Source organism: Phoenix dactylifera, chromosome 17, assembly GCF_009389715.1.
Source record: "Phoenix dactylifera cultivar Barhee BC4 chromosome 17, palm_55x_up_171113_PBpolish2nd_filt_p, whole genome shotgun sequence".
NCBI lineage: Eukaryota > Viridiplantae > Streptophyta > Magnoliopsida > Arecales > Arecaceae > Phoenix > Phoenix dactylifera.
Window position 1 is genome coordinate 9,366,292 of NC_052408.1, and position 14,249 is coordinate 9,380,540.

At 41.1% G+C, this 14,249-nt stretch overlaps 2 protein-coding genes across 2 annotated transcripts; both read left to right on the forward strand.

The window, feature by feature from the left end:
- The first annotated feature begins 1,451 nt into the window (after positions 1-1,451).
- LOC103706429 (protein HAIKU1-like) lies at positions 1,452-2,813 on the forward strand. The gene has a single exon (XM_026804376.2). The coding sequence runs from the start codon at positions 1,838-1,840 to the stop codon at positions 2,537-2,539; it is 702 nt and encodes a 233-aa protein (XP_026660177.2). The 5' UTR covers positions 1,452-1,837; the 3' UTR covers positions 2,540-2,813.
- Positions 2,814-10,276: 7,463 nt separating this feature from the next.
- LOC103706363 (WEB family protein At3g02930, chloroplastic) lies at positions 10,277-13,982 on the forward strand. Its single transcript, XM_008790433.4, has 3 exons — positions 10,277-10,467; positions 11,152-11,344; positions 11,451-13,982. The coding sequence occupies exons 1-3, from the start codon at positions 10,448-10,450 to the stop codon at positions 13,683-13,685; spliced, it is 2,448 nt and encodes an 815-aa protein (XP_008788655.2). The 5' UTR covers positions 10,277-10,447; the 3' UTR covers positions 13,686-13,982.
- Positions 13,983-14,249: the final 267 nt, after the last annotated feature.

Here is a 14,249-nt window from a genome sequence, read left to right on the forward strand (position 1 = left end):
TTTATGCAATCTGATTAAATTGAGCCCTTAAAGATTGTATCTTTATTTGATGGCTATGCCTCAACTCCTCCATATCTATATAATAACTCTGGCTCATCTTCTCCATCTCTGTAAGATGGCTCTGTCTCATCTCCTCCATCTTTACCTTCAGACTACAAATTTCTGCAGGGCTACTACTTTGTTTGGCATCTTGGATATATCTACTTACTGCAGACAACTGAGTGGGGGTAACTCCAACATCATAATCTCTCACTCGACCATAATGCTCCGGTCTCATCAATTTAGCAAATATCCGAGCTTCGACGCGACTGGTCTAACTAAATGATGATGATTCTCCGACATGCTCTGAAATAGGGGATGTAGCCATGTCCTATATCTCTAAAAAAAAAGTCACATATTAATGTTTCAAAAAATATAATTAATAAAAAAAGCATTGCATGAATCAAAGATAAATACGTATAATTATTTCTCTCATCTTCTTCCGGACAAAGTGATGATCTCGTTGTATGAACATTTGGTTTGGCTTGACCTCTATTGTACTAAACTTTTTTTAACAAAAAGAAAAAAAAAACACGTTAATTAATGAAGTATCGGATGGGATGAGAAAACATTATACAAACCATTTCGCCATGGAAAACCTTCCAACCAGCTGTTTGCTCGAACTTGTTGGGTCAAAGCGCTGCTGCCATGTCAAACAAGCATAATGTAAACGTCTCCCTTTAGTCCTCTTCCACGGCTGTCATCGCGCCGGCCCTCTCAAACTCTCCTCCATGCACTTCTCTTGCTTTTCTTACAATCCTACGACCGTATCTCCACGTAATCCAAACCCTCCAAAATTTGGATTTAACCCTTTCGTATGATCCAATTCTCGCTCCAATAACAAACGAGCCCTTCCAAGCCTCCTCCGAGTGGATCCCTCCACTTCCCTGCTCCTCGTCAGCTTTCCCCGTTCCATCGCTCCCCGCTTTCGCCGCACGCTACCTCTATTCCACTTCTATCCCCTGCCTCAATCTCAATCTATAACAACCTAGGATCTCATAAAAAATAGCTAACCGAAATATATTATTTGAGTTTCTTGATCCTATAAAAATCCGTGCAGGCATGTGTTTAGTCCCACATCGATTATTCGTTAGGTAGATCTTGGGTACTTGTACAGGATCAAGGAACCAAATAATACTTTCCAGCTAGTCATTTTAAGTGAGATCCTGGGTTGCTACAAAATGGTATTAGGGCGAACATGATCCATAACCTATGTGGAATAGGAGATACTGCAGCACGGATCCATTGGAGCTGATCACGGACCAATCGTGGTGTTTGTAATTAGATTTGCATGAATTTGAACCTTAGACTTGACGAGAACATTCGAAGAATTTGCTGACTAGCTATTTTAGTTGAGGTCCTAGGTTGTTACTGTATCCATCTCCATTCTTCCGTGAACCCAAATCTAATAACTCAATCGCTCAACCAATCACAGCAGCCAGTGCTAAAGCTAAAAGGAAAAAGAACAGAATATATCCATTCCCTCTACTGTTCTTATTCCTCTCGTAGCAGTAGCATTTCCCACCTCCTTCCTCACTTCCTCCATCTAACAAGCAGTAGCCATAGAAGTCAAGAGGACAAACAAACCTATTCAATATCTCTCTCTCCTTACCGCGTTCTCTCCGTTCCAAGTTCCGCGTCGTAAACGACGGACTCGAATCCTTAGACTTCCATGCATCACTTCTCTCTCTTAGCTGCCTAACTTCCACTTTAAAGTCTCCAGCACTAATATCCTTCGTCTCCCCTCCACCCCATGATTTCCATTAAAACTCGCAGCACAAACTAACTTATCACGAAAATGAAAGAAATGGAAAACCACAACAACCATCACCACCACCACCACCACCTTGGCGTCAACAAGCTCGGAAGACCCATCAAGAAGATCCCCGCCGCCCCGGCCCACCGCCCCACGCTGCCCGCGCCGCCGCAAGCCCGCATCTATAACATCAGCAAGAACGACTTCCGCTCCGTCGTCCAGCAGCTCACCGGCACCCCCACTCGCGACTCCTCCTCCTCCTGCTCCTCCTCCTCCTCCGCCGCCGCCGCCGCCCGCCATCCCCGTGCCAGCCTTCGCCTCCAGCAAATCCGCCCGCCTCCTCTCGCCCCGCTCCCCCGCCCGAACCCCGATCCCAACCCCTCCATCATCGCTGACTACATGCGCTTCTTCGAGAACTCCCTCCTCCACTCCGACAGCTCTCGCCCGACGCCGCCGCCCGCTCCCCCCGCCTTCCCGTCGCCAAGGGTCGGCCCCTTGCTGCCGTCGCCGGGGCCGTTCGCGCTGCAGTCGCCGAGCGGGTTTCTGAATTTGGTCTCGCCGCGGTCGCCGTACCCGCTGCTGTCGCCGGGGATCCAGCACCCCCCTCCGCTTACTCCGAGCTTCCCCTTGTCGCCGGGGTTCCTGCGGCCCAGGCCGCCGCCTCCGCCGCCGTCGCCGGGGTTCTTTCCGCCGTCGCCCTCCGCGTTGTTTCCCTTCGCCCACCCCGGATGGAGGGATATGTAACATTTTTCTGTGATCTTTGCGAGTCGCAAGCAATTTCCGTAGAAGTGTAAAATATAACGAAACTTTTCTGATTTGGTGATTTGGACTCTCAACTAGAAGCAAATTGAAAAAAAAAACACACCCACACACAAAGAAAAAGGGGAAAATATTTTTTTTCCTTCTTTTTCCAATCGCTTGTATCATTGGTTGACAGAAGCAGGCGGCCTCTAGCTCAGATAATATAGGGAGGTGAAATAAATTGGGTGGGTGAATAGAAATTCTTGTACTGCTATCATTTTGATGTTTGTAACACTATTGACAGATTTTTTAAGTGTAGTTAGTTCAAAATTGAGGTTAGTGATTATCGTTTTGTGAACTAAATTAATTATGGAGTTCTTGTTTGGTATATAATTTATTTACTCTCTTTTAATGAGAAGGTCAGGGTGTAATCTAAGCTCTCACTTGTTGCATGCAAATGATTTTTGGTGGAAGTCACTCAAGTAGAAATCATTCAGCTTACATGGCATGAATGAAATTATTGTAGTGATTTCGCTTTCTTTTTCGGGTGATCGATGAAGACTTGGTCGCAGTTGTAAAACATTTAACCATACTTTTTGTCACAAGAATTAGGACAGCAACTAATTGTTCAGTTGGAAACATGCAGCTCATTCTAAATGATGTGATAGCCTTCTTATGTTTATAAAGACTATTTCCATGTTGTCTTTTATCATATTTATGTGTTGTATACTCATTGGTCTCAACAAAGTGATTGGCAGGCCTTTATATGTTTCAAATTGAAATATGCTATATCACAGGAGAGAGATTTATCTTGGTTCAAGCATTACACACTGTGTACTCTGAATGTCTGAAACTATGAATGATGAATTAACTTTTAGCAATTTTGGCAATTAACTTGTTCAAAGGAAAAGCTTGTGTGCTGTGATACAAAATTGTTGTTGGTTATATTTTCCAAATTATCAGAAAGAAATAGGAAAATCAATGCAATATATTTTGGAAGCTCTGAGTAGCTTCAAGGTTGTTTGAAAACTAGAATGCCATATTATTCTTGTCTAGATAGACAAATTTTCCTCATTTTTAATGGTCTTGGTTGCTGGTTGTTTCACATGAACCTCCTATCTGTGAGGCAAACCAAAGCGAAAGTATGAGAATTATAGTTTTTCAGGAAAAACTCATACGAGAATTATAGTTTTGTGAGATAATCAAATTTTATTGGGTTTAATTAATCTTAATCCATTTTTTGAGAAGAAAATCCATAATACTTTATTGAATTTTTATGTTCATATTTCTTGTTGGGCTTTGCAGGAAGCCACACATCATGCCCATTGTAACTTCTCCTGTTGGTTGGGCTGCTGGTCGGTTCGCATGAACTGAGCAATCTCAGAATTAAAAACAAAAATGAGATTGAGATTCCTCAGATTTTATAGCTGGGTTACTTCATGGTGTTATTAATGGTTGGAATTTTGTGGCTTATCTCTTTCATTGATCTTCACAAAGTTTTGATTTTAAATAGTGAATGCAACTTCCAAAGTAGATTTCACAACATCAGAAATAATAGATGAGCATGTCTTCCACCTACTGTAATTAACCAAAGTTAACGTTGGATAATCCCAATTCTTTAATATCTCCAAACATATCAATGTGTTGGCTTGGAGAGCAACAAGATAATTAAGCTGCTTTATAGTTGGACTCGTGACATCTCATCTCACCTTTGTTTCCTCGTGGGAGCCAGCGAACTCTCACCATAATTATCTTGATTAGAACCCCTGGCTTTATAAGATTTAGCTTCCACCTAAATGAAGTTTCTTCATGATGTTCTTCGTCTTCATTAGGCTAATTATCGAATGCCTAGCTGTAGATTTAGATCGAATGTTGTTGCAGATGCTACGTAATGTTTTTTTTCCCTTCTTCTTCACATCCTTGGAAATTTCTTCTTGCAGATGGTTTATGCAGGGTGTAACAACCCAAGACCTCACCCAAAATGGCTAGCTGGAAGTTACTATTTGGGTTTCTTGATCCTGTATAAATACCCAATATCTACCCAGCGAATAATCGATGTGGGACTAAACACACGCCCGCACGGATCCTCACATACTCCCCCCGTTCAAGCCCTGACGTCCTCGTCAGGCTAAGGGTTCAAATCCATTCAAATCTAATCACAAACATCACGATCTGCTCATGGTTAGCCTCAATAGATCCGTGCTGCAGTGTTCCCTAGTCCACATAGATTATGGGCCGGGTCCGCTCTGATACCATTTGTAACAACCCAAGACCTCACCCAAAATGGCTAGCCGGAGGTTACTATTTGGGTTTCTTGATCCTGTATAAATACCCAATATCTACCCAGCGAATAATCGATGTGGGACTAAACACACGCCCGCACGGATCCTCACATAAACCTGGCTCTGATACCATTTGTAACAACCCAAGACCTCACTCAAAATGGCTAGCCGGAAGTTACTATTTGGGTTTCTTGATCCTGTATAAATACCCAATATCTACCCAGCGAATAATCGATGTGGGACTAAACACACGCCCGCACGGATCCTCACACAGGGAATCCAATGCTGCAGTTTAATTGTCACTAGTACAAAGAAGGTTTTGGTGTTTGCTTCATTTATTTCATGTTGGGTTGGTGGAACATCCTGCTATGCCAACAAATTAAGGACCTTGAACCTACTCACCAATACCTCTAACTTGTAAAATACACTGGGTTGGTATCAGGGATTTAAACCTTGGATCACAAATCTTATCTAGATATATAAGATCACAAATAATGAATTAGGTGGTCCATACATGCACCAAAACAAAACCCAGCATACTGATGAGAGCTTTCCATCCTCTTGGATGTTTGGTGGTGCCCAATAATATTAAGGTGACCACATGTTTGGTGTTGATTGCTGTGGGGAAATCAGCAGCCTCTTCATGGTTGTAGGAGGGTTTATGCTGATAGCATGACCTGTTAAGGGTCACATAGATGTCATTGGATTAAAATTTATAGGCCAGCTCCTTCATACTATGCCCCCTATATATATTAATATATATATGTGTGTGTGTGTGTGCTGGGTAAGGCAAGAAATTCTATGAGGACAAAAGCTACCAATCCATGTTAATGCACAATAGTTACAAATCTATGTAAAGGCACAATATCTACAAGGTATTTATTCATGTATACCCCTCAACTTTTTTGGATTTTAATGTATGCCCTGTAGTTTGTAATTTTACATAGGTACAAGTGAATTATATATATATATGTGTGTGTGTGTGTATTACGTGAATGCCCTTGCTATTTGCCTCCCCATCAGCCGTCAGTTTATATAAACATCAATTGTTATTTGAAACGACCAAATTATCCCTACGTCAGCATTTGGTGGACGGATTGTTGAGGGGCATTTGTGTAATTTCGTTTCAGAGAGGGTATTGTCGGTTGGGCTCTGTGTTTTATTTCGTCTAAATATTGAATACAGTATTATTCTTGTATTGACACAAAGACTGTATTGCATAGTGCATTAATCTCGTAGAAGTGATCCTCTCTGTTGAGTAAATCTGAGTTGAATGATCTGAGTCTCCTGGTCGTTGCAGCAGAGGACTGGGATTAAAGCCTGAATGGGTAGAGAGAAACAAGCTTCCATGGTTATGTAGTCAAATGATTTTGGCTTCATTTTGAGAAACTATTGGCAATAGAGCTTTTGGAAGTAGAGCTTTTGAAAGTAGAACTTTTATGAAAAAATTGCCTGTTTGGTAACTATATTTCTAAAATGCTGTACCACTTTAATCTATGTTTAGTAAATAAATTGGAAAAATACTTTTAGTATGAAAAAATGACCATAAAAAACATTGCATAATATTATACAATGGAGCATAATAAAATATAATATATATTAATACATAAATATATGAGAAAAGCAAAAACAACTTTTCGAAATTTTTACCAAACATTCTTATTTCATCTAAAAGTGCTTTTGGAAGGCTAGAAAGTATTTTTTTGCTCTCCAGCTTTTGGATGATGCTCATATGTAACCAAGCTAGATGCATGTACGAATAGGAGCAAGACTGTGGAGGTCTCATTTTTAAATGATCAGAGTGAAACAGACAATTTCTTCTTATGCCTGACCTCATCTTCTACTACATGATTCCAGGCAAATGATGCATACATTGCTTTCTCTTAAGATATCACATTTGTCCAGAGAAGCGCATGGTTCGGCAGACCGGAGACCAATCATAATGGGATTAATAGACTTTCGATACTACTGGGCAGGAGACTTGACCTCTATAATTCAAACCACTGATCAACATCTTGTGTCCTAAGTGAGCTCACCAATCTGGTTCAAAGCTTTATTAACAAGTAAACAAACCTTTTGATGGATATAACCTTAACTATCAACTCTGGTCACAACAAACATGGATTTAGCAGAACTCATTATTAGGCACTAATCCAAGAAACCTAAAGTGATAGAAATATTTCAACTAATTTAAAAATCATATCTTCCAAAATGCAAACTCTATTTACTAAAACATCCTCTCAATTTTTAGGTATTGGATTTTTTTTTTCATTTTCTTCTGTAAACCCAAACCAAATGACATGACAAATGGATTCTTCAGGTTTGTGTTAGAGAGGGGATATTTGCTCAAAAAGCATGGCAGCTGGCCAGTTCCCTCTTACAAACTAGTTAAAAGTGTATAATTATTAGTTGGCTTTTGTTGCCCATTTGACAATATCCATATCCATCTGCTGGCTAAGTGGCCTCCTTGTCTTCATGTCTGTACTTTAGAACATGTGCTTGGAGACATGTCTATTCCTTATATTTCCTTCTTTTGCCTACTTAGTGAAGGACCTTAACATAGATTATTGCAAATATCAAGTGCCTCCCCATAATCTTTAGCAGGTGATGGACTGTCACCTGAGACAACTTACCTCATAAAGCCAAAAAAAAGAAGAAGCAGTATAAGTAATCAGCCAGATATATAATAGGCTATGTACTTTGAGAATCTAAATTATTGATCTTGATCTAAATTTTAGAAGCACATCGAAATCAAAATTAGAATACTCCTTGATTGTTAATCGCATAAAAACATGATGTTCTATTATTAAAGTTGTTTAATTTGTATCTATTTGTTGCTTAGGCAAGAAATCTCCAAAGTACATAATTTTTTATTCACGCATAATTCAAATATTATATATTATAATCAAAATTTTGGCTTTTTACATTCGTGGTAGTAGTAAGGACCAACTACTTTTTACTTAAAAAAAAGGGACTAATTACTTTCAAAAGCAATTAGAGGGGAGAGGGGAGGGGTGCTTAGGTTAAAGGTCCAAACTATAGATATAATCATTGCTTTAAATTGCATATAAATTAAATTTAGATATTTTACAGAATAGACAATTTAGAAAAACAACTATGCTAAAATACATGATGCATCATGTAGATTAAGAGTCCAAACTTATAATCTAAATCTATACATTGACATATATATGAACAAAAATATTAAATTTTGAATGCTTTACACTGTGAATATGATGAATGCATTGAATCAAGTTATTTAAAATATTAATTCACTTAAATAACTTAATGTTGGACATATTCTGTCGCTGTGCGGGCCATACCTTGCGGGGTCCCTGAGCAGCACAAGGAGGGTCACTGTCAGCATGTCCTGCCGCCTGCCAACGGCGATGGCTTGGTTAGTAGGTGGGTTATACCCGAGGGTCCCTGAACCCATGGCGAGGCCAGGTCGGAGTCCGGGGTGGGCGAGGCCTGGTCGGAGTCGACTCGTGGCGCTGCTTTTGGTGGGGTTTAAGGAAATAGAGTTGCACCTTCACTAACACCGGTCGGTTTTGGTGTAATGGTAGCGCTTGATCCTGACAACTGGTATCAGAGCCAGAAGTCTCGAGTTCGAAACCCAGGCATCGCGTTGGGGGGGGGGACCGCTGTGCGGGCCATACCTTGCCGGGTCCCTGAGCAGCACAAGAAGGGTCACTGTCAGCATGTCCTGCCGCCTGCCAACGACGATTGCTTGGTTAGTAGGTGGGTTACACCCGAGGGTCCCTGAACCCATGGCGAGGCCAGGTCGGAGTCCGGGGTGGGCGAGGCCTGGTCGGAGTCGACTCGTGGCGCTGCCTTTAGTGGGATTTAAGGAAATAGAGTTGCACCTTCACTAACACCGGTTGGTTTTCGTGTAATGGTAGCGCTTGATCCTGACAACACTTAATTTATATGCAAAGGATCTCGAAAATAAATTTTTGATTTATGAGTAGTTCAAATATTATAGATTAGAATTTAGATTTTTGTTTCAAAACATTCATCTTCATCTATTATCTAATTGAATTGAGGTGAAGGTTTACTATTCCTGCCATCCTCCAATGATATTTAAGTGTATGATACATGTTGCAATGTAAACTAAGATTCCATCTTGGTATTGTAGGTGTAACTTCAGGTTTTCCTTGGTTTGTACAAGGCTTTATGCTGATTAATAAAATTTTGCTTGCTTACATATATAAAAGACCTAAACCCAGAAGTAATCTCTTATAACCTACTTGTGTTCTTGGAAAAGTTCGCAATGTCATATTCATCTAGCAGTCGTAGGGATCTAATGCATGATAGCTTTGCAATGAGTACCAAAGAGAGCTCTTCAAAATACATTCTATCTTTGCATCTTGAAGCCTCATGATCTCTAAAACATCTGATAGGGCAAAAACAAGTCCTTTATATGGCCGCCCATCTATCTCTTGGATTATTGCATTGAAGAGAGGTGCATCATGTACCAAAAAATTAGGATGAATATATGTCAAGTGCGTCGAGTTACTTAGTAAATTATGGTACTTAGCCAAAAAAATATGGGTTAAGCAATGTTCTGTTGATATTAACTTATTCAGGCTCTCTAAAAATTAGATAATAAATTAATCAGAGAGGATAATGCTATATTAACTTCATGTCAATGCAACATTGGCAAGTCACATGGCACGCCAAATTGGTGCAATCCATAAGATTAGTGCCATTAATTAAAAATGTGTGCCTCCTAGCAATCCTGAATTAAAAATTAGAACAGTTCAATCATCAGTAGTTTATATAATGAACAAGAAAACAACATTCTCCAACCATCCACCAGCAGTTTACATAATGAACAAATATATATATATATTTGATGCATTACCCTCCATCCATCAGTTGGTGGAATCTTTGAAGCAAAAAGGTCCTCCTTATTTTTTAAAAAAAACCCAGGCTTTCCCAAAGTGCGAGCCACTTTTGCGTCCAAGTCCACACAGAATGACCCCTTTCCTTTTTAAGTAATCTGAAGGTAAATGTGAAATCATAACGTTAACTACAACGTTAATATGCCATTTTTTGAACATTTTTATAATTTGCTAAGTAAACTCTCCTTTAATGATACACTCGCCTGGTAATTCTAACTAGAAGGGAAGAATTGATGTGCATATTAAACAAATAAGGAGTGCTCTTATCAGATATCACCGTAAAACTACGAAGCACGGCTCCATTACCCAAGCATTCCCATCCCACGTGGCCTCGACGCGGCACTAAGTAACTGGCCGAACTGTCAGAAGAATAACCAATCCACTCATGCCACGTCGTATTGTTCGGAATCTAGTAGTAAGATATCGCAGTGCCACTAGTTTTTTTGGTAATTATTACCTCTCTTTTAACCCCTCCAAAAAGCGAGAGAGAGAGAGAGAGAGAGAGAGAGAGAGAGAGAGAGAGCGAGCAATTTGTCAGGGGTTCGTGGGGAACTGGGCATTTGCCAACTGAAATAATTAGTCTTCTCTCTCACTCTCTCTCCTCTTCTCCCACCCACCCCTCTGCCCTTTCCTCTCCCTCCGTTGTGTGATAAACCCCAGCATTTCCCTTCTCCAAAGTCCTCAAAGCTCCCGACTTGTGGGCATCTCTCTCTCTGGTGACGATGCTTCCCTCCAAATCCAAGTAAGTACCAGATCTACACAGATAATCTTGTTGTCCTTGTTTGGTTCTTCTTCAAGCTCCGACTTTGTTCTTGTTTTTCGGAGTTTAAGTTCTGTGAACTGCTAGGTTTTGGTTCATCTTGGATTTCTTAAAAAATGAGTTTTTTTTGTTCTTTTGTTTCTATGGGATTGACCATTTGGTGGGATTCAGGATGTTTCCTTGTTCATATGGTTGTCAATATGCTTCTTTTATTGTTCAAAGTTTTGGGTTATGCATCAGCGGCACAAGGATTCTTGCTCCTTTGGATCTCCCCGGTTCATTGTGCTTGATCTGGTTGTAAAAGTTCCAAATTGGGATCTTGGGTTTGCGGGTACTTAGATTGGTTGGAGAACCAAGATGCTTCTTTTACTGTTTAGTCCTCATTTCTAGAACAATGTTATATGATTTCTGGTCCTTTGAACCTACCGTGAATGTCAGAAACCCCAGTCTGAGCTCTTGGATTTAGTGGATCCCAGGTTGGTTCATGTGTGCGACCCTTGCTTTCTTCTTCTTCTTCTCTCTCATGGGTTTTGGTCTGGATTTGATGCTGTAATTTACTTTTTTATACTTGAGAGCGGGATCTCTGTTTGAGATCTCTTGCATTGTTGTTGTGTTGCGCCGTAGATATGAAATCTGGAAAGGCTATGATATTTGGATTTTGAACAGATCTGGCTTATCTGACACTCCAAATAGCAAAACCACACCAGCTACCCCTAGGGTTAGCAAATTAGGTAGGGCTGGATCCACCAGGTCAGATTCTGCGTCGCCATCCCCGGTGCAAAAGCCACGCTTTTCAGTTGATCGGTCACCGAAATCAGTAGAGTCGAAGCCTGCCACCAAGACCAGTACTACTCCTGATGTGAGAAAATCAAAATCTTCTACATTTGCTCCAAGTGATTTCAATTGATTGCCTAGCTTTATGATATGCCTTCTCTAATTGTTTGAAATTTGGTTTTCGATCATAGAAACATCCACGGACATTGAGGGGACCAGAGCTTCAGGCACAATTGGATGTAGCTCAGGAAGACCTGAAGAAGGCTAAGGAGCAGTTGGCTTCAGTTGAGCAAGAGAAGACCCGAGTTCTTGAAGAATTGAAGGATGCAAAGAGATTGGCTGATGATACAAATGAAAAGCTCAAGGAAGCTATTGCTGCTCAGAAGAGGGCCGAGGGGAGCTTGGAGATTGAGAAGTTCCGGGCGGATGAATTGGAACAAGCAGGCATTGAAGCTGTGCAGAAAAAGGAGGAAGAATGGCAGAAGGACCTCGACAACATTCGGAGCCAACATGCTGTGGATGTCTCAGCGTTGCTTTCTGTAACTCAGGAACTCCAGAGAGTGAAACATGAACTAGCAATGGCGACCGAAGCAAAGGACACTGCCCTCGGCCATGCTGATGATGCTATGAAAATTGCTGAAATCAATGCAGAGAAGGTGGAGCTTTTGTCTGGGGAAATCAACCGTTTAAAATCCTTGCTGGATTCCAAGGTGGAGAGCATGAATAATGAAGCAGCAGAAATGGTTAAGAAGTTGGATGCTGAAGTCAACGCTTTGAAACAAGAACTTGAGAGAGTGAAGGCAGCTGAGGAGAAGTTGATCGAGATGGAATCCTTGGCTGAAGGGCTTCAGATTGAGTTGGCTGATGCCAAGAAGGCTGAATCAGATTCAATTAAGCTGGCTGATGAATGGAAGAAGAAGGCAGAGTTGCTAGAGGTTCAGGTAGAGGAGTCCAAGCAGTCTGAAAAATCCTCATCGGATTCCCTGGCATACACAATGAAACAGCTAGAGGAGAACAATGCTTTGTTGGAAGATGCTGAATCTGAGATTGCCACTCTTAAAGGAAAGATGGAATCCTTGGAGATTGAGGTTGCTAGGCACAAAACTGATCTTGATGAGTCAGATAGGCGTCTTGATTTGGCCCAGCAAGAGGCATCGGACATGGGAAAAACAGTCGAAGTATTAAAGTCTGAACTTCAGGCATTGGAGGAGGAAAAGTTGCAGGCACTTAACAATGAGAAAGCTGCTGCATCAAACATCGAAAGCCTGATGGAGGAAAGAAACGAACTGATCGAAGAGCTCAATAGTGCTAGAGATGAAGGAGAAAAGGTCAAGAAAGCAATGGAAGGTTTAGCTTCAGCCTTGCATGAGGTGTCGACAGAAGCTAGGGAAACACAAGAAAGACTTTTAACAAAGCAAGCTGAAATTGAAGATGCCCATGCTCAGATAGAGCAGTTGAAATCAGCTCTCAAGAACAGTGAAGAGAGGTATGAAGTCATGCTGGATGAAGCGAGATATGAGATTGTCTGCCTCAAGAAAACTGTGGAAAGATTTGAAACAGAGGCCAAAAGCTCAAGTGGCGAGTGGGAAGAAAAAGAGCTTAATTTTGTCGCTGCTATTAAAAAGTCAGAAGAAGAACTTGCTTCTCTCAAGGTCGAAGTGGAAAAGGTGGTGGATGCACTCACGGGAGCAGAACTTGAAGCAAAGGCTGCAAGGGATGATGCAGCCCAGATGATAACTAAGCTAGGAGAAGCTGAATCCAAGGGAATGGCTGCCAACGAAGCAGCAGAAGAGGCGAAGGCTGAGAGTTTGCAGTTGAAGGAAAGGTTGTTGGACAAGGAGAATGAGCTGCAAAGCATCACTCAGGAGAATGATGACCTTCGAATCCGGGAAGCGGCTGCCCTGGAGAAAGTCAAAGAGCTATCTACATTGCTCACGGAGGCCACCGCCAAGAAAACTGAGGAAAATGGTGAGCTATCAAACAGCGAAAAAGATTACGACATAGTACCAAACACTTCTGAATTTCCAAACGTAAATGCTGATGAGAGTGAAGCAGAAAAAACGAAGTCAGAAGTACCCTCAGGAAAGCTTGAAGATTGTCGTACAGAAGATCTAAAAACCAAAGAAGCTAATGGGAATAGAGATCCAAATGATGAGGAGGAACCTGTGGAAGTCAAGATGTGGGAAAGCTGCAAGGTTGTGGACAAGGATCTTGCATCAGAGAGGGAGCATGAGGCGGAATCAATAGATGACGATTTATACTCGAAGATAGAAAGTGGCAGCTCTGATCAGATAAATGGATTATTAACGAAAGACATGGATGATGGGGTCACTTCGCCTACCAAGCAGCAGCAGGAGCAAAAGAAAAAAAAGGCTTTGCTCCACAAGTTTGGGAGCCTGCTGAAGAAGAAGGGAAACCATAAGTAGCAGAGAAGCTCCACCACAGGTATCCCATTATTTTGTATGAACTTCTGCATTGTTGTGCTTTGAGGCTTTTGTTTTATGGTTTCTGATGCTTGTGTTGATCTATCAAGGCTTGTCTGGAAATTTGTAACAGCATGGAAAGTGTATTTGAGATCCTCTACTGCTCCTTCGCCAGTTTTTTATGTGTACGAGCATTGTAAAATTTTTATTATGACATACATTGCTTATAGACCGGAGAAGACAGATAGCTGCTATGATTTTATAATAGCCATGCACCCAATGTGCTCATTGAAGCCATCATATTGATATCGTTCATTTGAAGATGTGGAACTTGATGTATGGCAAGTACATATATATATATATATAAATGTTTGGAGCTGGCTTCATTAATCCCTCATCGCATTTCATTTCTCTTGCTCCCCCTAGCTTAGTTCTTTGGCTGTTACAGGTTGACTCTTTGATGCAAATGCGAGTTTCTCAAATCGAAATGTTTTCTTGGTTGCTTAGCATTCCCAAATTTTTAGAGAACTAGTTGGACAAGTTAAAAAAACCTGAGAGCGACAGAGA